The 25,773-nt window shown below is 37.5% G+C and overlaps 1 protein-coding gene across 2 annotated transcripts in view; it reads left to right on the top strand.

Moving 5' to 3' along the window:
* Window positions 1-24,803, top strand: part of LOC306846438 (collectin-12-like) — a 35,022-nt gene extending 10,219 nt beyond the window's left edge. For both annotated transcript variants that reach the window (XM_079379826.1, XM_079379825.1), the window contains 8 exons: window positions 11,882-12,004; window positions 14,249-14,335; window positions 18,980-20,023; window positions 20,364-20,864; window positions 23,310-23,446; window positions 23,619-23,728; window positions 23,896-24,038; window positions 24,158-24,803. In XM_079379826.1, coding sequence (XP_079235952.1) covers window positions 11,882-12,004; window positions 14,249-14,335; window positions 18,980-20,023; window positions 20,364-20,864; window positions 23,310-23,446; window positions 23,619-23,728; window positions 23,896-24,037 — 2,144 coding nt within the window. In that variant the 3' untranslated portion in view covers window position 24,038; window positions 24,158-24,803. The remainder of the gene's footprint in view (window positions 1-11,881; window positions 12,005-14,248; window positions 14,336-18,979; window positions 20,024-20,363; window positions 20,865-23,309; window positions 23,447-23,618; window positions 23,729-23,895; window positions 24,039-24,157) is intronic.
* The last annotated feature ends 970 nt before the right edge of the window (window positions 24,804-25,773 follow it).

Genomic DNA, 25,773 nt, shown 5'->3' with positions numbered 1-25,773 from the left:
AATCAGTGTATAATATGACCAGTCACCCTCTTATTGCTCGCTTGTTATGTTTATTGAAGAAACATGTTCATAACAATTCAATTATCATTTGATCAAGTGTCTCTAAGGAGGGGTATGAACACATTTATTCAAAATAATCTGCACTTGCCCCCCCCCCCTTCAGGGCCAGATTCCAGAACATTACAGTGTTCTGAATGAGGGGGCTGTTTTGAATCTCCATGGATACATCTAAATGACATCACAGTACTGTCAAGAGCAATGAGCCGTATTGAAAATCAGTTCAGGCAACAGTACGTTTGTGTGAGGTGTTCTTTTCATTAGCCCCAGCGGTGTGCTCTCCTCTCGGTTCCTTATAAAACCAGAACTATAAAAGATTGAAAGCAAACCTTTATTTCGTAGTATGATTTCTATCACTGAGGTCATTAGTATGAGTCCCTCTAGATTCTCTTTAAAGTAAATGTTTTAACCTTGAGGCTGTTAAGTTTAACTGTGTTTGAATTCTGCTTTATGTTGCATAATTATGTACATATGTGACAAAACCGGTCATAAGTGTAAATTTTTCGAAACTGAGATTTATACATCATCCTAAAGCTGAATAAATAAGCTTTCCATTGATGTATGGGTTGTTATGATATGACAATATTTGGCCAAGATACAACTATTTGAAAATGTGGAATCTGAGGGTGCAAAAAAATCTAAATAGTGAGAAAATTGCCTTTAAAGTTGTCCTAATAAAGTTCTTAGCAGTGCATATTACTGATCAAAAATTATGTTTTGATATATTTACAGTAGGAAATTTACAAAATATCTTCATGGAACATGATCTTTACTTAATATCCCAAAGACTTTTGGCATAAAAGAAAAATCAATCATTTTGACCCATACAGTGTATTTTTGGCTATTGCTACAAATATTCCCCAGCGACTTAAGACTGGTTTTGTGGCCAGGGTCACATACAGTGCCCTCCAAAAGTATTGGAACAGTAAAGACAAAATTGCTCTGTTGGCTGTGGAGCCAATACATTTACAAATATGATTAAAAGATGAATATGAGACAAATGCACAGAATGTCACATTTTATTATTGGGTGATTCAACACGTAGATGTTTTACCAGCTAAGAAGATCAGCACTTTTAGAGTTTCATCCCTCTATCTGATGTGAGCATAAGTATTGGAACAGTTGACTCACAGGTCTTTCTAAGTGATCAGCTGTGTCCTGTTGCATTAATTCTTCAGATATGAAAACCAGGGAATGTGTCGTATCAGTTATATCCATTACTTCTGCATTCTGAATCTGATGATGACACACACAAACCAGGATGAAGATGAGGGAGCTGATGACTTTGAGAGAAAAGCAAGCAATTTGGATGCAAAAAGAAAAGAGGAAGTCAGTTAGAGCTCTAGCAAAAACAAAGGGCATGGAGAAATGAAGAGTTTGGAAACCACCAGCAACCAACAACTACCTGATCAGCTGAGAAAACAACAGTAGTTGATGACAGACAAATCATAAAAGCTGTGAAAATGAACCATAAAAGACGTGTGTGTAAAATCACCAACAACTTCCAGAAAGCTGGGGTGATGCTCTGACAATCTACTGTCCTCAGGAGACTTTGACACAGAATTACAGATGCTACACACCAAGATGCAAACCTCTGACCAGCACCAAAAACAGAAAGGCAAGATTAGAGTTTGCAAAAAAGCACAAAGGTGAGCCAGAAGAGTTTTGGAACGGTGTTTATGGGCTGATGAGACAAAGATTAACCTTTATCTAAGTGATGGTAAAGCAAACATGTAGATAAAAAAGGGAACTGCAATGATCCCAAACATACAGCCTCATCTGTAAAGCATGGTGGAGGTGGTGTCATGGCATGGGCATGTATGGCTGCCTCTGGAACTCTCTCTCAACTTTACTGATGACTTAATGTATGATGACAGTAGCAGAATGAATTTGGAAGGGTACAAAACCATCTTGCCCACCAATATTCAAGAAAATGCCACCAGATTCATTGGGAAGTGCTTCATATTGCATCAGGACAATGACCCAAAACACCCTGCCAGTTCAGTCAAGGAATTTATCAGGGCAAAGAAATGGAAAGTCTTAGATTGCCCAAGTCAATCTCCAGATTTAAATCCAATTGAACATTAATTTCACCAGCTGAAGAGGAGAGTAAAGGCAGAAACTCCCCAAAACAAGCAACAATTGGAATTGGCTGCATTAAAGGCTGGGAAAAGTATTTCAAAGGATGAGACCAAGAGTCTGGTGATGTCTATGGGTCACAGACTCACTGCTGTGATTGTGCGCAAGGGATCTGCAACTAAATAATAGCTTTTAGTCTTTTATATCTGCCTTATGTTCAACTGTCCCAATACTTATGCTCACATCAATGAGTGGGATGAACCCTAAAAGTGCTGTTCTTTTTATTTGGTAAAACATGTATGTGTTGAATCACCCAATAATAAAACGTGACATTCTGTAGTTTTGTCTCATATTCATCTTTTAATCATATTTGCAAATGTCTTGACTCCACAGCCAACAGAGCAATTTTGTCTTTACTGTTCCAATACTTATGGAGGGCACTATATATAGTATACACTGTACTGTATGATACATTCTGTTTTAAACAAAAAGAAGTTCAATTCTAAAATGCTGAATTGGGATTTAGACAAAGACATCTGCTAAGCAAATTAAATGTAAATTAAAAATTATATTATTTTTAATGGTATGTATAATAAAGACTGCAGATGTAGTATGGAACAACAGCATGCTTCCTAGAACATTCTATGTTCCTATTATGATCAGTATTATGATCCTATTTTGCCATAGCCATATCACCCTGCAGCCCAAGACAGGTTGCCCACTGAAGCTAAGCAGGGTTGAGCCTGTTCAGTACCTGGATGGGAGACTCCTCGGAAAACTAGGTTGCTGTTGGAAGAGGTGTTAGTGAGGCCAGCAGGGGGTGCTCACCCTGTGGTCTGTGTGGGTCCTAATGCCCCAATATAGTGACGGGGACACTATACTGTCAAAAAGCACTGTCTTTCGGATGAGATGTTAAACCGAGGTCCTGACTCTCTGTGGTCATTAAAAATCCCATGGCACTTCTCGTAAAGAGTAGGGGTGTAACTCCGGTGTCTTGGCCAAATTCCCGCCACTGGCCCTTGTCAATCATGGCCTCCTAATAATCCCTATCCACTGAATTGGCTCTATCACTCTCTCTCCTCTCAACCTGTAGCCGGTGTGTGGTGATCATCCAAATGGAAGCTGCACACTGGTGGTGGTTGAAGAGAGACCCCCCCCACATAATTGTAAAGTGCTTTGGGTGTACAGCAATACACAATGAAGCCCTATATAAATGCATCATTCATTCATTCATTCATTCATTCATTCAGTGTTATTTTAATATTTATGTGGTATAGTTTTATTTTTAGCTTCTTAGCTTTGATTTAAATTTTAGTCATTTTTCAATGTGCTCTCTCATTTGTATTAGTTTTTTAAATGTTTATTTAGCTTTAATTTTCATTTCATTTTCATTTTAGTTCAAAACATTTTCAGCATAAACTTTTTTCTGTTAGTTGCCAACATCTGTCATTTACATTTTTCATAATTCACAAATTTACATGTTTACGTTTTCATCTAATACATTTAAAAAAAAATACTAATACTAGTGCTGTCAAACGATTAATTGTGATTAATCACATCCAAAATAAAAGTTTTTGTTTACATAATATATGTATGTGTGCTGTGTATATTTATTATATATACTGTAAATACACACACATACATGTGTATATATTTCAGAAAAATATATTATGTTTATATATTACATATATTTATTTATAATATAAATTATATGAATATAAATGTAGACATGTAAATACATGTAAACATTTTCAAAATATATGCATGTGTGGGTGTGTATTTATATATACATAATAAATATACACAGAACACACACACATATTATGCAAACCAAAACCTTTATTTTGGATGTGGTTAATCACGATTAATCATTTGACAGCACTAATACTATTACTTTTTATGGACAGAGTGTTTGTGCTTTTTCTCTGTAAAGCAGATAATCAATACTCAGTGTGATTATTTAAATGTTTTGCTAATAAGTACACTGCTCAAATGAGTTTAGTTGGTCATCTGGATCATGTATGAATATATGTGCCCTTGTGGCCTAATGTTTCTAAGGTTACGGGTTAATAATGAGGCATGTGTTTATGCTTTAAGGAAACCAGATGCCATAGTGTACATAAGTGTGAAACTATTCACTTTGTTTCAGCTCTCTCCATATGGCTGGTTTATTTGAAACTCATTTGGCATACTATAGATGTAGATATGCCAGAAACTGACTACACTGCTTAACACATGCAGATACAGTCTCATCACTAAAAGATCGGTTTTAAAAGCATAAAAACCTACTTGTCCCCATGTATTATGAATGTTGCTCTTTTTGGTTTATCCTTGTGAGTGAGGACTAGAAAGGATGGATCCCACCTGATGCTAAGCCACTAAAGAGTATAAGAAGACTCAAGTGGGCGAATACCAGGAGTTTCCAATTATAATGTTACTTCTTTAAGGAAATTAAGATTTGTTCTTCAACTCAGAGTAGACTAAAAGACCTGCTTTGCATTTATATTGTGCAATCAAAAATAACAACAATAAAAATAACATGTTGTGTGCTGAAATAAGAACAAGGTGAGCTTGTGTGACTTCACTCAAGTCGCTGCCAAAAAAAGTTGCAACATTCTGCATGTATCAAAGCCAACAATGTTTTCATGCTATGGTTTTTATAGAATTTTCTGCATCAATCACCAAGACAGATGTTACATTACATAAGAAAATGAAAACCCTGTCATGTAAGACTTTATATAAAGTTAAGTTGTATGCTTAATACTGTTAAACCATTGGGAAAAGAATGGATTTAAAGGTTTTTGCATTTATTTAGTGCAGTAGACCAATATCAAGAGCATAATCTCTCTTTTGGCTCATTAGCCAGAGGCTCTTGGCTTCGGATTTTGATTTCCTGTCTCAGATTCTGAGTGGGATCTGCCTGTCTGGCTGGCCGTGAATTATCTCCGTTTTTGTCTCCACACATTTTCCATACATCCTTTTTATGATTTCCTCTTTAGTTTGCACTTTATTTCTACAGTAATACAATACAGATGACTTGCAGGGCTGAACATAAGCATATATATGCATGGCCACAGTGTGTTTCTTGTCTTTTCTCAATGTTTTCATTCTAAGCAGCAAGAACTAAATATGTTAAGTTTATCTTGAAAGACCATTGTAGGTTTATCCAGTTCTTCGAGTTGTTTTCACAATCGCTAGCTCCATGTCATCTCATTCTTTCAGAGTCTCTCTGGATTTCTAAAACTGCACATGGCCTTAATCACATAAGGAAATAAGTGGAGCTGAAAACAGCCCACACGTGTCCCACTGACTGTGCCAATGTCTTAGGAAAGACTTTATTGCCTCTCTCTGAACTCCAGAGAGGATTTATTCCTATTTCTGCCTTTGTTTTGTTGCTGATGTCATCATAAAACCTGTTGGATCCAGAAACGTTAAAGGCTTTCTTTAAATTGCTTGCTGTTGATTTGTTTGTATCAAAACTGCATGTGTCTGATTAAATTTGAGCTGAGACAAGTAAACATGCAAACAAAGGCTTCATGTTGTAGCCCAACCATGAGTGCGTAACAATTGTTAGTCATGAAAAGGCACGGTTTTCCTCAGTGTGTCTTACGGATTTTGCCTAGTTTTCCATGAAGATTCAATCTCACTCAATCAAAATGCTCCAGCGTAATGGGCTGTGCTGTTTTAATTGGTCCAGACCTCTTCCACACGGATACACCAGGATTGGTGGCATGTTCAAGCCATTCATAAGCTAAAATACACTACACTTCCTATACCATGGTGGTGTTTTCTAAATGAGGTTGAAGTCAGTAATATAGAGGGTTCTTTGAGCAAAAGCATTCCTTGCATCCAAATTGTAAACTGAGCTGACATTTTAGATGTTTGTTCTTCAGTCCTTGGCATGAAGGGATGATGTATCAAATTTTCTCTTGCATCCTTTGATTTTTTTTCCCCTTTGTGTAATAAGCTCCAGATGCCTGTGCCTATATAAAGTGTTATAAACCTGGGTGGAAAAAATGTTACTGTTGCATGCTAGTGGTGTGGAGCTGTACAGTTCAGAGGTTTACAAACATAATGGTGTAGTAATTTGTCTCTGTAGTTATACCCCTTTTTTAGAGCGCTTGTTAACATTCCAGAGAGGGGGCTTTTAATGAGGGACGCTGGGGGCATGATGATTGAATCCAGAGATGTGCACCAGATTCACAAAATGCACTATTTCTGATGCAACACAACTGAAAGGAATTGCATGCAAATAGCATTTTATTTGAGCCTTACTGTGAGTGATGATTCCATAGAGATTGGTTATCCAGAATATTTTTAACGTGACAAAACTCATTGTTTCTTGTGTTGAAATAAAGCGGAATGACATACTGCAAGATTTTGTTTGCTCTTCATCTTAAGAGACTGACTGGGTCTGTTGTTACTAGTTGATCATGTTTGTTAAACCGTTTGCTTTCAGGGCTGCCAATCTGTCATGTTTAATCTTTTTATACCTCTGGTCTTCCAAATTTGTGTAGTCACTAAACAATGGCCAGCATGAAATCAGTTGAGGTAATGCTTAAATTAAATTATGAAAAAAAGTACTTTATTATGACAGCTTTTGCACATTTGTTGCATTCAGATCATGCAGATAAGACTGTAATTATTGTCAAGTGGCAAAAGCATTGTTTTTCTCAAATGCCTGAGCTCTGATTGGACCCAGAAGGGTTCACTGCTCAGATTTGCCTAATTTATCAGTAACTCTTCATTAGCTTTTGAACTGTAGCATAAACGTTTGAACATTATGGAAGGCTTAATTAAACATAATTATGAATCAGTCACCCACTGTAAATGTGCAAACAAATTTGTAATGGCTGCTTTAGGCCTCTATGGTTTCTGTGAGATTAGACTCCCTTAGAAGATCTTTTATGATTTTTCAAGTGTGTTTTTTTGGAGGAAAAGTCTGGGTAGTGGTCCTTAAAATGACCATAGGAAATCTGAAAGCTAATTTACCCTAAAACTAAGATAATAATTTTTGCAAAAGAGCATATTGAAGAATCACCCTTTTATGTACCAAACCAGAAATCAACTCAGACATGAACCGCTTTCTGTGTGTAGTGTGGAAAAATGTCTTTTTTTGCCATGGAAATTTCCATCACAAGTGTTGTTGCATTGGGCAAGTGTAAGTGGGTCTTATAGCAGGTACAGAGAAAAAAAGAGAAGTACAGGAATTTTCTTTGAGCGACTTCCTGAGTCCAAATGAAACACAGCTGTTGCACAGGCATGGATGCGGGCCTCAGCGTTACTCTCTCTCTCAATCTCCTACCACAGCTTAACAACTTTTAATATGATCCATCATGAGATCTGTAGCATGCATACTGTGAAGTGTTGACTAGAGCAACAATCATCCAATGTATGTTAACAAACAGTAGGTATGGGCTGTTGTGTGTTACTGTAAATTCATTTAGACTCTTTGACTAGTTATTTTCTCATTGGGAATTTCCTGGACCAGAACCAGTCACTGCTGGCTTGTTGAAAATGACACTCTAGCCATTTTCCAGACCCTCCCTAAAGCCCTGTCGTAAAGGGCAAGGTATGGTCATCCATTCCAGCGCCTCAGTTTGCTTTTCCCTTTAGGTTTTTCAGCGTGTGTGTTTGAGTTACAAACATTAAATGTGTGGGTGTTTGGATGTGTGTCAGAATGTTTATAAATAATGTTGTCATGTACGGTCCGCATAGACTGCATTAATCTATTGGCAAGTGCATAGGGGGTTTGAACAAGAAAACATTGACTCTTGAAGAAACAAACAAGTCAGGTTTTGATTCAAATTCCTCAAAGGATCCATTCTAGTTTCTATTAGGTTCCGTTAACAATTGTTTTTGTACTTTCAAAATGCAATTCCATTGCCATATGATGATTTAATTTCAATAGCATTCCTGTAGCTCAAATAGTAGAGCATGGCGCTAGCAACGCCAAGATCATGGGTTCGATTCCCAGGGAAAGCAAGAGCTGATAAAATGTAGAAACTGTAACCTGGATGCAATGTAAGTCGCTTTGGATAAAAGCGTCTGCTAAATGCATAAATGTAAATAGTAAATACAAAACATGAACAGTTTATTCAGACTTTTTAGTTACTTCAGAATCAGACTGCACTGGTTGCACTTTACGGTTTAGATTCACTCAAAAGAGCCAGTTTATTAGATTAATTTGCACGGAATAGAATGACACTGGTTGCACACTATGCTTTTCATTCACTTTGATACACCAGTATATTTGAGCCATTTGTTTGGGAATGGAACTACATCGTTTGCGCCGTTTGCTTTTCACTTAAAGGGGTGGTTGATTGCGACTTCACTTTTTTAACGTTAGTGTGTAATGTTGCTGTTTGAGCATAAACAATATCTGCAAAGTTGCAGCGCTGCAAGTTCAATGCAAATGGAGATTAGAAACTAATCTCACAAACGTGGGTTAAAAATACTTAATGTACGAACACAAATACGGTTAAAACGCTAAGCACTATAACGACATGACATTCACAAAGGAGTCTGGAGTGATACACGTATTTAGGTAGATTTTGAGGTGCATTACCTTGAAAAATGAAAGTAATCCCCAGCAGCTCAGATGTTGGGAGAAAATGAAGACTCTTATATTCAGTCATACATCCAGACACAGAGCATGGGGATTGCTTGCGAGACATTGATGACGTTACAGCTGCTCGAGTGCGGAGAACATGGAGGACAGCGCACAACCAGGGCAGAAACTATAGCAATGCAGAGCTGTCAATAAACCTCCTAGCAGCCCTATGCAATGTGGCATCACACTGCGTGAAAATCAAAACGGCAGGCCTAGTGAGACTGACTTGGTTTAAAGGGGATTAAAAAATGAGGAGTGGGTGGATTTTTATCATTGTAGGGTGTACTGCCAACACACATTTATGTCCAAACACCATGTAAAAGTGGATATTGCATTAAAAGAACTGATTCATTAGTCATTTGTTCGGAATAGACTGACACTGATTGTGCAGTACACTTTTTTTATTCACTTAAAACAATCAGTTCATTAGAGTAATTTGAAAGGAATACAATGACACCGGTTGCACTTTTATGCTTTTGATTCACTTAAAAGAACCAGTTTGATTCATTTGTTTGGCAAAGGAACTACATCGGGTTTGCTGTATTCTGTTGATCATTCGGAAGTTAGAATATATTGTTTGCACTTTCTGTTTCGCAGTGTGGATATTATAATTGTGTTACTGCAGGTGAAAGGCTATAGGAAGAGAAATCTGTGTGGTTAATATAGCTTCAGTGTTGAAGCAATTTGTCCATCTCTAGTTAATAGTTTTCTTTAGGTGAAAGAAACACAGCAATAAACACTCCACAGCAATGTAGAAGTGATGCATTTAATGTTTTCTTTTCTCTCTCTCTCTCCGCTGCACACCCCAGTGACCCATGGCCAGAGGTGGTGATATTGCTTGTTTACATGGTGCGGTTTGGTTATAGTTGAGTGAGGATGGGATGGTGGGGGCTGAGGCCTCTCCTGATCTCCCCCACACAGACCACCTCACCAAACCCTCAGTGCTCCCCCTACATCCGGGGCCATAGCTCGGAGGGCCCTTTTTTGATGTTTACACAGATGTTTAGGTCTAAGGACGAGCTCCCCAGCGACCTGCCCACCCCCCAGCTCTCTCATGGGGCTTTCATTTTAGCCTGACCTGGATGCCATGGCTGCCACTCCGACCAAATGCTGATGAGTCAAACAAGGATGTGAGGCTTGTTGTGGAATGTCTGGAGTTTTTCTGGAGATAGTGGACATGTTTATTTGCTAAGCCTCAATCTAAACACAACAGGGGTCCGCTCCACTTTACTCTTAGCTGTAGCAAAAACATGCAGCATGTGGTGAATTTGACGTCACAGACTGTTATGTACCGTTCAAACTTGCTGTTTGTCCTAGTGTGACACTATTTATGGTTGACCATTTATTCCCTCTAGATCAAGGAGAAAAACAATTCTCTCAATGGTAATCTGAACCAGACTGACACAAATCACTCATTCTCGCTCAAGACAGGCATGACACACAGTCTCTCCCCACAGTAAGCCCTGATGGTGTAGCTATTAAAATACTTCAGTTTTGTATGAAATGGCAAAGTGATTGTATTTAGTTTCGTTATTTTATTAAGTTAATTTAGAAAAACGTTTGGAGCATTTTTTTATTTGTTAAATGTAAGTTTTTTTGTTTTTTAAAGTAACGACCAAGAGGCCAGCGGCAGACAAGTGAGTTGATCATAGTCTATGTTTGATATATTTAGCCTTCTCAAATTATCACGACTTGTCTAAAATTAAATCTATAGTTATAAAACAGCTCAACAATGTTAGTTTAAAGGCTTAACCTAGGTTAATGTGTACTGATGCATATCCAGTCGTTTGTGCGGAGAGTGCAAGCTGAAGCGCGCTTTACAGGACATGGACGCGCCAGAGCGATCACTTGCATTGGAAACATTTCAAATACGCTGTCATTTTTGTTTATAAAGGTAAGAGTAATAGGCTTCATTGTTTGGAACTGTAAAGGGCCTCCTTTTATTTGTGTGCACTCAAAATATCAACAAAGCATGCGATAAAGACATTAACTAAAGGGGAAAAAAGCAGTTTCGGTTTTGAGCAGGAGCCCTTCTGAAAAACTCTAAAGGCGCATCCATGAGGGGACGGCGAGTCAGGATCATCATTAAATGCATGGATGATCCAAAATCCAGCTTTTCCTGAAGCATTGGGAACTTTTATTTGTAACCACGCTCCAAATTCTCCCTGATGCTCTTCATGTTCAACTGTCACCTGTATGCTAATGCGTGCGAATATGCGTTGCGTAGGCGATGTGTAATATTTATAATATAATCAGTATTTCATACATTCGCCATGTGTGCTCTGCGTGTAATATGGGCACCATTAAAGGAGAGAAGTTAAATGAGCCCGAGTCAGACCCAAGCCCGATCTGTTAAAAAAAAAAAAAAAGGCCCGAGCCCGGCCCGAATGGACTCAGCGTGTCGGCCCCGACGGGCTTGCAGACCTCTAGTAGTTTCAGATTGGCTCATGAAAACAAACAGAGGGGCATTTATTTGCTTCCACCATCATGTGGTGAAACACTGTGATCCCTAAAGCTGCTTTGTGTGAAATCGCTGAAATAGTTGTTTGTTCCTTAGAATTCAGTTTTGTCTTAAAGGAATGTCTCAGATGTTTTGTTTTGTTATGTTAGTTTATGCGAGAATTTAGTTTAGAGAATTCATTCAAAGCATAGGTCATTATCAGCATGGAAAGCATAATGATATATAGAAAGATCATTTAAAATAAATATGCTAAAGCAAAAATAAAAGTTAAAAGGATAGTTCACACACAAATTCTGTCACCGTTTACTTGTGTGGAACACAAAAGAAGATATTTTTGAACTAAGTTGTAAGCTATTTTGTTTTAAACCACACAATGAAAGTCGATGGGGTCCAAAAAACATTTTCATTGTTTAGCCAAAAACAATGCCTTAAAAATATAGTAAGAAACATTTGTCAAAACAACTTTTCTGTCCCACAGAAGAAAGTCATATAGGTTTACAACAACATTAAGTTAAGTAAATGCTGGCTTCTAATTTGTTAAAGCAACCAAAGCCACTTTCCTGGTCTTTCCTGTCAGCACTTGATTTGTTAATTAAGATTGAGGAATATTTATTTACATCATGCATAAAAACATTGCAATATTTTGATGCAATGTTTTTTTTCTGTTGCAGGTATCCAGGAAGGAAGTGAATGCACTAAATGTAAAAATGACTGGGCCCTGAGGGTGGCGATTGCTCTTCTGTATGTTCTTTGTGCACTGCTCACCATAGCTGTGGCTGTGCTTGGATACAAAGGTAGGAGGAAGTCCTCCTGACATTGACTATGAAGATCACACTCTGACACTCATTTATCTTTTGCAGTGATGTGCATAATTCTACATGTTTGCAGTTTCAGCCCACTGTGCTTTCACAATGAAGACTGCAAATCTACAAAAGTACAGCACAGACCATTTCCTACTATCTGTGCTTAGAACAGAAACCTGGAAAATCTAGGTTCACTGGGTTTATAGCTTATCCAGCTAAAATGTATCAAGAATGTGCCACAAATGAACATTCCCCATAATTTCTGCTGTTCAGTTTTGAACTTTGGCTCAGTTTATTATTTGTCCTGACATAAGGCAAGCATATTGCACCGTAGAAACAAGATAGTTTTCCAAATATTGTCAGCCGGACTATCACAGTGAAATCTGTTTTCTGTATTAGCTGGGAAAGCCATGAGCGCTGTGAAACAGAGCATCGCAGTTTATTTTGTCTGGTGCCAAAAACCAGGATAAGATAATGCACGCTGTTGTCTTCCAGAAGGACACAGTAAATTAGAGGAATTTTTTAGCTTTCGAATGTAGTTAAGATTTTAAACAACTTCATTAATTTATGTGATACAGCTAACATTTCTGTAGCAAGCAGTGCTAATAGGCTTGCAATTTAAATATTTAGAAGGGATAAAAGATAGATAGCTAGACAGACAGATAGATAGAAGAGAGACAAATTAACTTCTACAAAGCACCCCAAATCTGTCCTTGAAAATGTGTCCTTGCTTATTTACTTTTAAATGAATGTGATCTGATTGTCCAGATTACGTTTACATTGAGTCCATATGTCTCCTCTGGTTCTCTAAAGCCCTAATGCCAACCAGATGAGAAGACCATGTAAAGCAGCAAGTTTCACTACAAACCTGCTCCAGAGGAGATTTTATGCCTTAGTGGCAATTTGCTGTCCCAATTCCCACAGGTTGATTGACAGGGACTTTGTGGCATTCTGAAAACACATCATGTTTCCTTTGTTGGCAGTGCCAGAAAGTATCTGGTTACTTTATTCTGTATCATTTCTCAACAACGTCATATAGACAAGAGTTTTTAATTGTACGTTCAGATTTAGTCCAGTGAGTGTCTCAGTAGTGCATATTTAGATTGAGTCGCTCATTCTGTCAGCTAAGGGAACCATTCCACTAAACTCCATTCAAAAATAACATAGCATATACAGGAAAATAAGAAAGCGAGGAGAGTGGGAGAGAGAGAGCGAGGGCAGGAGACTGGCAGTGTTGACCTCCCACTGACGGACTCCCAGTGTGAAAATGACCAACAAGCCTTTGAAATGGACCTCCGTGTTTTGTTTTTCCCCTACAGCATATATTTGTTTTGTGTTTGGTTACACAAGCGCAGTTAGGAATGCTAACACCCAAGATCTTTGATGTGTTTGATTTTGCTGGCAGCGATAGCCGAGTGCTGCATGTCTGAATGAAACATGAGTTAAAAAACAATCAGAGCCAATACACTAGAGAGCGAAGTTGATGACTTATTTTTTCATTCATGTTTGACCGCCAGTGAGATATTCAATGGGATAAACACTGGGAACAAGAGGTGGGATTCGAAACCATTCCGGGCCTTTGTCAGGATAGCCTGTAAGATCACCTTATGACTGTTCCAAAGAAAAAGACAAATGTGACAGTTGGTATTTTAATCATACTTAGCTTACCAAAAGAATCATGCAGAATGCATAGTGAAAGCGCCCTCTAGTGGTGCACATGAACACATACGCCTAGAATTAAGTTTAATGTAATACAACAATGTATAAGAGCATAAATGGTCAGGTCATGGTTATGGCAGATTAAATTAACATTTCAGCCCTTGGGCATCTTAAACTAAGGTTTCATTACTGTACAAATCAGGGATAAGACCAAAATCTGTCTTTGAATGGCTATCGTGGTGCCTGCTTGGAATCACCAGAAAGCAGATGCTCTGATAGTGACTTCTCAAGATCCATTCCAAATTCCTGAGGAAATTAAGTGTCATGCATTTCCTGCATGACTGTGGGTGTGGAATGTATATTGTATTTTTATGCATGTGCACTGGACAAGTGAAAAATGTTAAATCATGTCCACACAGGTCAAAATGGTCAGCATTTTGAAGGAATGCTGTCTCAGAAATGCATCTCAAACAGCCTAATGACTTTGTAAAATTAGAAGCACTTAAGGATTTATAGTATACTTTTAGTCCATAGTGCAGACAAAGTCTAAATGGCATTTACAATGTGTGCCCACAGTGGTCCAAAGAATGGATAATGTAACAGAGGGTATGGAGAATTATGGAGGGAAGATCATGGCTGTAGAGACAGACCTCAAGAAACTTGGTAAGTCCAGACCTGAGATGTTGCAATATAGAAATCACATGACTGGCTCAATGCACCATAACACTATATACAGTGCTGCTGGAATGTTTGTGAACCCTTTAGAATTTTCTATATTTCTGAATAAATATGACCCAAAACATAATCAGATTTTCGCACAAGTCCTGAAAGTAGACAAAGAGAACCCAATCAAACAAAGGAGACAAAAATATTTTCTTTGTCATTTATTTATTCAGGAAAATGATCCAATATTGCATATCTGTGAGTGGCAAAAGTATGTGAATCTCTTGGAGTTAGCAGTTAATTTAAAGGTGAAATCAGAGTCCATCTGTGCAGAGGTGTTTTCAGTCAGTGCAATGACTATCAAACGTCAGAACGTGACCTGTTTTATTCAAAGAACAGGGATCTATCAAAGTCTGATCATGTTTGTGGAAGTGAATCATTTCACGAACAAAGGAGATTACTGAGGACCATGGAAAAAGAGTTGATGTTGCTCATCAGACTAGAAAAGGTTACAAAACCATCTCTAAAGAGTTTGGACTCAACAAATCCACAGTCAGACAGATTGTGTACAAATGGAGGAAATTCAAGACCACTGTTACCTTCCCGAGAAGTGGTTGACCAACAAAGATCACTCCAAAGCAGAACGTGTAATAGTCTGCGAGGTTGCAAAGGTTCCCAGGGTAACGTCTAAGCAACTAAAGGCCTTTCTCACATTGGCTAATGTTAATGTTCATGAGCCCACCATCAGAACATCACTGAGCAACCATGGTGTGCATGGCAGAGTTGCAAGAAGAAAGCCATTGTTCTCCAAAAAGAAAATTGCTTGCTAATGATCATGTGGACAAGCCAGAGGACTATTGGAGAAAGGTTTAATGGATGGATGAAACCAAAATAGAACTCATTGGTTTAAATGAGAAGCTATTATGTTTGGAGACAAGAACACACTGCATTCCAGCTTAAGAATCTTATCCCATCTGTGAAACATGGTGGTGGTAGTATCATGGCTTGGGCCTGTTTTGTTGCATCTTGGCTAGGACAGCCTGCCATCATTGATGGAACAATGAATTCTGAATTATACCAACAAATTCTAAAGGAAAACGTCAGGACATCTGTTTAGTAACAGAGTCTCAAGAGAACGTGGGTCAAAATGGGTTTAAGTGGTTCTGCACTAAGGAATGGGCTAAAACTCCTAGATGTTATTGTGCAGGACTGATCAGCATTTACAAGAAACTTTACCTTCAGTTACTGCAGCAATAGGGGGGTGACACCAGAAAGTGAAAGCAAAGATTCACATACTTTTGCAACGCACATATATGTAACACTGGATCATTTTTCTCAATAGGCCTAAATAAATAACAAAGAAAATATTTTTATCTCACTTGTTTAATTCGGTTATCTTTGTCTTCAGAAAATCTGATGATGTTTTGGGTCATAGAAATATAAAAAATAATAAAGGGTTCACAAACTTTCAAGCAGCACTGTATATAGTGTTTTATATATATAAAATATTACTCACACATCTGATGAGCATGTTTCTAATTTCTAAATTACAGTTAATTTAGATATTTTTTCTAAAAGGATGATAATGATACAACTCGCTTAATATCATAATGAAGAAAAAGTTCATTACCTTTATTAACGAAGTTTATTAGCTTCAATAACAATGAAATTGTTGAAAATAAAACCTTAAGTAGATTATTTTATTTATTTACTTATTTACTTATTCATTCATTCATTCATTTTTAACAAAACTGTTGTGCTGTTTATATTTGAAAAAAAAAAGATCTGGAAAAGTCATATTGTTGGGCCTTTTATGACACTTTTTAGTAAAGTAGTAATAGTAGTTATAGTAGTATAATAATAATAATAATAATAATAGTAATATAGTAGTAATAATAGAATTATAAAAAAAAAAAATATATATATATATATATATAACTCCATTTTTATTTTAATTATTTTTTCAGAAATCCCGTTTTTGTATTGCGCATTCCAAGTAATATCAATCGAACTGCAGTTGGGTCGTTTTGATTAAGTAATAATAACTTAAACAAATACAGGTAATATACAAAATAAAAGTTCATTGAAAGTGTGTGTTTTTTTTTTACATATTAAAAGTTTGTTTTATAGCAAAAGCAGATAACTCCAACATTGTTGTTGTGATCATAGACTGTATGGATGTGATTACACGCAATACACAGAGCTTTTCCCTCATCATTGTAACGCGCTGCTTTTGCGAGGTTCAAGTTTCAGCTTTTATTTTCCTTTTACACCCTGAAGAAGATATCACAGGTTCATCAAGTTCATTGAAATTATCCATCCTCGATCACTTTTAGCCAGCTTTGACGAAAATCCTCTCAGCTAGCGAGATGGTCCTCACTGCAGAACACAAGATCCAGGAGGCGCAGTTGGATCTAAATCCAACTCCTCCCACCTTACATATACCTAAACCACCCGTCTCCACCCCCTGACCCCTAAACCCACCCCATCTCCACCCCTAAACCTACCCATCTCTACCCCTAAACCTACCATCCCCACCCCCTAGATGTGGATCCAACCCCACCCCCAGGATCTTTGTTCTGCAGTGAGGGGCTACTCCAGCTAGCACGTCTTTTCAAAGTGAAAGCCTTGTCACCTGACCTGAATACAGTGTGCTGATTCGCTAAAATGGACTTATGGGCTTCTGTTCACAAACCAAAAGGGCACTTGTCGGCTTCTGCAGTAAAACGTGAACTCGTGATGCCTTGAAAGCAGTGTTAATTTTGGCAGGCATTTTTTATTTAGTCTTAGTCTTTATCTGGAGACAACAATGCTTAATAGTCTTAGTCACATTTTAGTCACTTGAGTCTTTCATAGGTTTAGTCGACGAAAAGTTATTGCATTTTTGTCAACTTTTAGTCATTACTTTTAGTCAAACTGCAGTTACCAACATTTATTTTGGTAGCTATTTTATATGTAGTCTTCAAACAAAAGTAGTCATTACTCGTCTCTCTTTATACCAAATCAATTAAGCTTATGAGAAATTTGAATCAAGGATTGAATTTGGGAAAAGCTGGAATAAAGTGTAATTTTTTGGTAGAGATGCAAATTAAACTCATTTCTCAGATACAGTAGGTTTACTTAAGTATACATTTATTTAACATCTGTTGGTTAACATTAATGACACAGATTGGTATTTAATTAGGAATGCGGTCCATTTAAGACAGATGTAATACTGACACACATTCAGTTTTCACCTACCTGTTTACGTTCACTTAAGCCATAACCGACTGAGTTTATGTGAGATACTAGTCTACACGATAGACATTTGGACTGCTGTGTGTATTTGAGCACAGAGAACTGAGAAATGATTGTGTGCTGTATGAGAACTGAAGAAGTGGAGCGTGCGCTCGAGAGAGCACTTCTGTCAGAGTGATTCCGCCTATCGATTCTTCACTAACTTTAAGTTAATCGACAACGAATTGTGACTCCTGGGAAAAACAGGACGTCTGGTCACCCACTCCCTAACCCTTCAGGTGCTGAGCCCATTGTTTCAGATCACTAGTTCGCGTTCTGGTCCGTCCACTGTGGCTGCCATACTGAGACTAGATATACAAACGCCCCTCATCTGATTGCAATCCAATGACAGGGACACACATTTTGAAAGAGAAGACAGTTAACTTAGCCTAGGATGTATTTTGAATGTCCGGTAGTCCTCAAATAACATTCTAGTCCCATCTCGTCTTGTTAACAAAGACGTGGCATAAATTTCGTCATAGTTTTTATTATCAGATAGTAGTTTTAGCTAGTCAATGTCTCGTCTTAATCACAGAAAAAAGGTTCGTTAACGAATATTTTTTGTTGTCGTCTTCGTTGATGAAATTAACACTGCTTGAAAGTGGACAATACCGGCTTTTTTGACAAAACATGTTTAGGGTTCAGATCACGCTATATGTGGAGAATACATTTTTTTTTAAAGTGGCGTTTATCTTTTTTTGCAAATAAACTCTTCATATATATATATATATATACATATATATATATATATATGAAGAGTTTATTTGCAAAAAAAGATAAACGCCACTTTAAAAAAAAATGTATTCTCCACATATAGCGTGATCTGAACCCTAAACATGTTTTGTCAAAAAAGCCGGTATTGTCCACTTTCAAGCAGTGTTAATTTCATCAACGAAGACGACAACAAAAAATATTCGTTAACGAACCTTTTTTCTGTGATTAAGACGAGACATTATTTTTATATATATATATATATATATATATATATATATACATATATATATACATATATATATATATATATATATATATATATATATATATATATATATATACATATATATATATATATATATATATATATATATATATATACATATATATATATATATATATATATATATATATATATTATATATATATATATATATATATATATATATATATAAAAATTGTTTTGGGGGAAATTAGGACAATTAAGGACAATGTGTTAGGACAACTTTTTACTTAATGATTGCAAGTCATCAAATATGAGCCATTAAATTAAATTAATCAAATATTTTTAATATTACTCTTCTACATCACTGACTCTAAATTCGTTTTTTTCTTTCTTTTTTTTTGCCTTAAACTTCTAAATTTGATGTGCAGATGATCAAACGGGAGAGAAGTCAGAAAACGCCACCAGTGAACTCCTGTCATTCAAGATGGAAATTCAGACATTGCAGAAGCAGCTCAGTGATGTTGCTGTGAAGGCTTCTAACAACAGAGCTGTTCTCGATGAGTTACGGCTAGCCGGCGAGGACATGCAGAGCGGACATCACTCACTGCGAGATCTGTTGGAGAGCAATGCCAATATCATTAGCAAAGTAAACCGCACCTTAAACTCATACAGCGGCTTTATTGACGGACTAAAGACGGACACGGCTCGGCTCCAAATAGACCTTCAGGTGCAGACGAGCGAACAGGGCCAAAACACCCACAGCATCAGCACTCTGAACTTCACCCAGACCCAGCAGAGGAACCTCATCAGCTCCCTTCAGAGGTCGGTGGAGGACACTAGCCAGGCTGTCCAGAAGCTTAAGAATGACTATCAGAGCCTTCAGCAGGTGGCTAGGCAAACCAAAGCAGATGCTGACTGGCTGAGGGAGAAGGTCCAGAACCTTCAGGCCTTAGCTGCTAACAATTCTGTGCTGACTCGCTCTAACAGTGACACTCTGGAGGATGTAACCTCTCAGTTGAACTCACTCTCAGAGCAGGTGCAGAACGCCTCTGGCATCGCCGACAGCCATGAACAGAGCATCCGTGAGCTCATGGACCAGCAGCGAGACCACGACAATGCCACCTCCATGAAGTTCGATGCACTAGAGGCACATCTTGACCGCAACGAGGCAGAAATGGACCGCATAACAGGAAATGTAAGCTTCACCACGCAGCTGCTCGGAGTGATCAGCGTGGATCTGAATGGTCTTCGCACCTGCTCCGAGACAGTGGCCCAGCATTCGGACCTGATAGTGGGGCTAAACAGCAGTGTGGCAGAAACCAGAGCTGACAACACAGAGCTCAAAACCCAGCAGGAAGAACTCACCGCCAGGCTCGACAAAGAGGTCAGCAGCCTCTCCATAGTCATGGAGGAAATGAAACTGGTTGACAGCAAACACTCGCAGCTCATCACGAATTTCACTATCCTTCAGGGTAAGATCTGAGGCTAGCCCTCTATTTATTAAAATGTAAACACTTGTTAAAAAAATGTTGTTATATATAATTTAATCATTCCAATTTTATTTTTAAATCATATTTATAATAAGTAGTCTTATTTTAGAATCATCTATATACTATTTATGTACTATTATAGTTTTATCATTTATTTTTATATTATCAGTTTTCATTTTTAGTTCAGTTTTTAATCCTTTTGAAAATTTAAACACTTTGCACATATCAACATTTCTGAATATACCCTAATAACTAATTTTCATTAACAGAATTTTGTGGTTTTAGAAGAGTGGAAGTTCATTACTTTGTTTCATAATTTCAGGTCCTCCTGGTCCAAGAGGTCCTCGGGGAGACAAAGGGTCCCTGGGGCCACCTGGCAAAGCTGGCCAGAAAGGTGAAAATGGTGAAACGGGAGCACCTGGTGTTGCTGGGCCTAAAGGTGAAAGGGGTCCAGCAGGACCTCCTGGTGTACCAGGAATGAAAGGGCCACCCGGATCAAGAGGAAGCCCTGGGCAAAAGGGTTCACGAGGATCTGGGGGCAGGGCGGGGCCTTCAGGAGAGAAAGGTGACCCTGGTATACCTGGGCTGCCTGGAAGAGATGGTCAGCTAGGTCCTCAAGGGCCACAAGGGCCGCAAGGACTCCGAGGGCCAGCTGGACCCGCTGGGCCTGCAGGACTGGAAGGACCCCGTGGGCCCGTTGGCCCCATTGGCCCACCTGGACCTCCCGGATTGCCAGGACTTCCTGCACCAGTAGTTGTGTCCCCGGTAGATCCACAAGGCTTTGTCAACCGCCAGGTAGCACCACCCCCTACAAGTACACCAGGTACTAATTTTTCTTATACTCACTGTTCACATACACCAGTGGGTCTCAAACTTTTTACATTTAACGTCCTTCTGCATACCCCCTCTCTCACACTAGTCACTAAGTATTTTAAAAACATGCACATGTAATATACCTTTGTAAAATAACTCCCTTTTATCGTACACATCATTAATATGCAACCTATCGTATATTTTTAATTAAATTATGTTTTAAAGAGATGGGTGTGCTAGATAGGATTTGCATAACTCTTGCGTTGTTTGGTTGTATCAGAGCGAGTCTGAGTCGTTCTCTGTGAAGGTCTGTGTCGATATTGTTCTTTATGCCAATAAGTGCTGAGAACGCATTGGTGCATTGTCGCGATGGTCATCAAAGTCTTTACAGCGTAATTTAAATTATGGGTAAAAATCTCTGGGAGCCAGCTCCCACAAAACCAGCCACCCGGAGGCAGCTCCCAGTCCGATAGATGCATGTGAAAAAACAATGCAACCCGGGTCTCCTTCTACCTGTGTGGCACCTTATATATAATATATAACTCCGGGTCTCCTTTTACCTGTCTGGCACCTTATACATAATATATAAATCAGCCGTTTTTTAACAGCGGGAGCCACAAAGGTTTGCATTAACTACACAGTTTTTAACCTGCCTAAAGGTCTCTCGCTGCTGCCGGGCACTCCGATTGATGCACATGTCAAAATAGACAATGCAACCCTCCTCTCCTTCTACTCTTATTAGCCTACCTATTTGCCACCTTACCTTAAATATTTTTTCTTCTATTTTATTCTTTAATGAAGACTGTTTACTCTCCGATTGAGGTGCATTTTTTTCCCCACATGTTCAGTTGAATGTTATTTAAGAGTGCAATATAATTAAATGTACAGTTTAGCCAAAAATGGAAATTCTGTCATTAATTACTCACCCGCATGTAATTCCAAACCCGCAAGACCTTCGTTCATCTTCAGAACACAAATTAAGATATTTTTGATGAAATCCGAGAGCTTTATAACCCTCCAAAGATAGCAAAAGTCCTAACACGATCAAGGCACAGAGACGTAGTAAGGACGTCATTAAAATGCTCCATGTGACATCAGTGGTTCAATCGTAATGTTACAAAGCTATGAAAATATTTTTTGTGCACAAAGAAAACAAAAATAATGACTTTTCAACAATTTATTCTGTTCTGCGCATTGCTTTCCTCTGCTTGACAACAAGTAGTCTCATGTAGCCAGACCTTCAGACTGACAGAAGTAGGTCTGGGAACTTTGGCAGCTTTGAATGGCCAAGGTCTGCCCAAGAGGACATATGACTGACAGGTAAAGCCAGGTAAAAACCAATCACATTTCATTTCGTGCCGCATCATTTTCATGGCAGTGGAAATGTCGCCACAATAACAGAGCGGTATGTAAAAGTCTTGGACGTATTTTAAAGATTCTATGGAGCGAACTTTAAATATTTCACATACTTTTCAAAATCCAGCGTTTAGTTGATCCTGATAAGCACTCATCATCACAGTTGTAAACACAACAGCTTTCTTCTTCCATGAAGGGGTTTGGCATCACGGCATCTTTGTTTCCTGGAGGAATGTTAAAGAACGTGACACACACGTCTCCCAGAAATCCTGTATAATTTAACCAATCTGATGACGACTTTGAAACTCCTGAAGTGTTTCCAGCTAAGTGAGTCATATGCATCAGATGTTCAGCCAGTGGTCTGTAGGTTTGACGTCTGAGGCTGAGACTAGTAAGCAAGGTGAAGTGCATGCGAGTTCTACGTCACCAGCACCACACGCATGCACCGATAATGGTGGAGGACTGTCCTGGAAAATCGTTGAATAAAGTCGTTATTTTAGTTTTCTTTGCTTACAGAATGTATTCTTGTAGCTTTATAAAATTACAGTTGAACCAGTGATGTCACATGGACCATTTTAACGACGTCCTTACTATGTTTCTGTGCCTTGATCGTGGTAGGACCCTTGCTGTCTATGCAGGGTCAGAAAGCTCTCAGATTTCATCAAAAATATCTTAATTTGGGTTCCGATGAACGAAGGTCTTGCGGGTTTCGAACGACATGAGGGTGAGTAATTATTAAAAGAATTTTTCTTTTTTGGTGAACTAACCCTTTAAATTAACAGTACATTTTAGTATTTTCTTCATGTACCCCCTCCATCACTTCGTACCCCAGTTTGAGAACCACTGACAGACACATAATACAGGCCATTTATTAGATATTAGAGTTTATGCAGAAGAAATCAAAAACAGTACAAAAACATGATATCAGCACGAAATTTCATGCATTGCACATAGAGATAACAGCACATAGTTTGCATCGTCATTTCAATTTCCTTACAGCTTGAAGACTTGAATTAAAACCAGTCTTTCTCATAAGTGCTACTTTTAAGCACGAATGAAGATCTGATAATATTTTTAATGTTTTCTTTATTTATCTTAGGGTGCCCACCTCAGTGGAAGAGCTTCAGAGACAAATGTTACTACTTCTCATCAGAGAGTCTGAACTTTGATGAAACGAAGGAAAGGTGCAGCAACAAGAATTCAACTGTGCTGATTATCAATGATGAAGATGAGCAGGTAAATCCTGGATACTATTCTCAAATATGTAATGCCTCTTAAATAAACCGAATTAACCATATTATAGTCACTGATAGCCTTGTGGGCAGCTTGCAGTGTTAGAACTCTTGAGTTTTAAACCTAACATTACCCTATAAATGTTACACAATGCATACTTTATTATCTATCACAGCTATGGATAAAGAGGCAGATTTCTGGAAAGGGCTACTTCTGGCTGGGCCTCACTGACAGTGCTGAGGAAGGCATCTGGAGATGGGTGGACGGGAGCCTGCCCAACTATACGTGAGTGAATAACTGAAATAAAATACATTATTAAAATTATTGTTACTCCAGTGTGTATCCAGTGTATAACATTTGTTCCATTATCTTGAGGGTCCTCAGTAATATAATGAGGAGATGGCAGTGTGAGGAAACATTCCCCATTAGTCTTGTCTGATTTTAATTGAAAGGAATTGGAAGCCTGGACAGCCCGATAACTGGAGCCATGGTCACGAGGCTGGGGAGGACTGTGCCGGGTTAATACACAATGCCAGTTGGAACGACTGTTTCTGCACAGAACGCATTGGTTTCATTTGTGAACGAACAAATTAATGTAAGTTACCATTCTTGTTTCTTGCACACATTTTTAGCGTCTTTTGGTTGAAAAGAGTTATCTGCTTGCTGTGCTTGAGTTCATTTAATTCATTGCAGTCTTTTCTCCATTATTCACAGCCAAAGTTCCAGTTTTATAGCACCTTGTTGTGAATGAAGAGAATACTGGATAAGACAATCACAGAGACAGTTCAGAAGACTTCGGTCACAGTAACCTCTCATAAAGCACGAGCGATCGCTTTGCCCAGAGAGCCACATGTGTGACGGACACAAAAGTAAATGTCATCGACAATCACGAAGGATTCAAGACTGCACACTATACAATACACTGATCACCAGTCACGTTAATGTTTAGATAAGTGAAAACGCTGTAATGTATTGTAATCATGTGATTGTAAATACCTGTTTTACCTGTGTCATTATCAAAGCTGATGCCACATTATTCCAGTGCAATACAATGAAGCTTTGTAGCTGCTTTAATTAAAATAAAGCTTTTAACAGCCAACCGTAAAGCTACAATTAATATGTTGATATGTTTTAATGACTATAATCCAAAACTTGTTCACACCAGAGTTTTACATCTTACATCTTGGACATCATTAATTTGATTTTATAAATAAAATCCTTAAAGTTTGGAATTTTTCAAATATTTGATTATGCAGTAGCTATGTATAAAATAGGTGTGTATTTGAATACATGTACATGTATGTAGTTATCATCAAAGACCATGTTTTTATCTGAAATAAAATATAGTTGGTATTTTTCAATATGCTTTGTTGAAATCCTTTTGATAAAGGTTTCATTGTGGAATGTCGTACATGTAACACAATAATGCAGCATCAATTGTAGCTGCTTTAATTAGAATGACTTGCCAGTATGTATTTGTCTGTTGATTGGCTTTTGCAACTATATACAGTACTTGTCAAAAATACTGTATATATATTATGGTACATTATTTTTAAATGTTTTTAAAAAAAAAAATGCTCACCAAGGCTGCATTTATTTGATCAAAAATACAGTAAAAACAGCCATATGAAATATCTTTTACAATTTTAAATAACTGCTTTCTATTTGAATTTATTTTAAAATGTAATTTATTCTTTTGATGCAAAGGATCACTTTAGAAATCATTCTAATATGCTGATTTGGTGCTCAAACATTTATTATTATATATTACATTTATTTATAAAATTATATTATTATTTTATTATCACAGGAATAAATCGCATTTAAAATATATACTATAAATTAAATAGAATAATATTATTACATTAAAAATGTATTATAAATATACAATATATTTAAAATATACTATAATTATATCTTACTATAAATATACTGTACTATATATTAAAATAAGAAAATAGAATTTTAAATGAATATTTCACAATATTACTGTTTTAATTTGTATTTTGTTCAAATAAGCCTTAGTGACCATAATAGACTCTAAAAATTGTATATATTCTAAATAAATTATAAAACATTTTAAAATAATTTACATCATATATATATATTAAATATGTAGACTATATATTTAAATTTTACAGTTTATAATGAATGCCTAACATTTATGGAAAATCCCCTTGTCAGGTAGGTCAGTGTAATTTGATTGTGTTTACTTGTTTATTTATTGATTATTATTTACTTTACCCAAAAACAATGTCAAAATGTGATGGTTTCGGAATTTATGAATTAGGCTATCCTCTTTTGAAATCAACATAGACAAAACTACTGCT

Source organism: Barbus barbus, assembly GCF_936440315.1.
Source record: "Barbus barbus genome assembly, chromosome: 26".
In the NCBI taxonomy this organism is placed as follows: Eukaryota; Metazoa; Chordata; class Actinopteri; order Cypriniformes; family Cyprinidae; genus Barbus; species Barbus barbus.
This window is presented reverse-complemented; position numbering and strand designations above follow the sequence as displayed.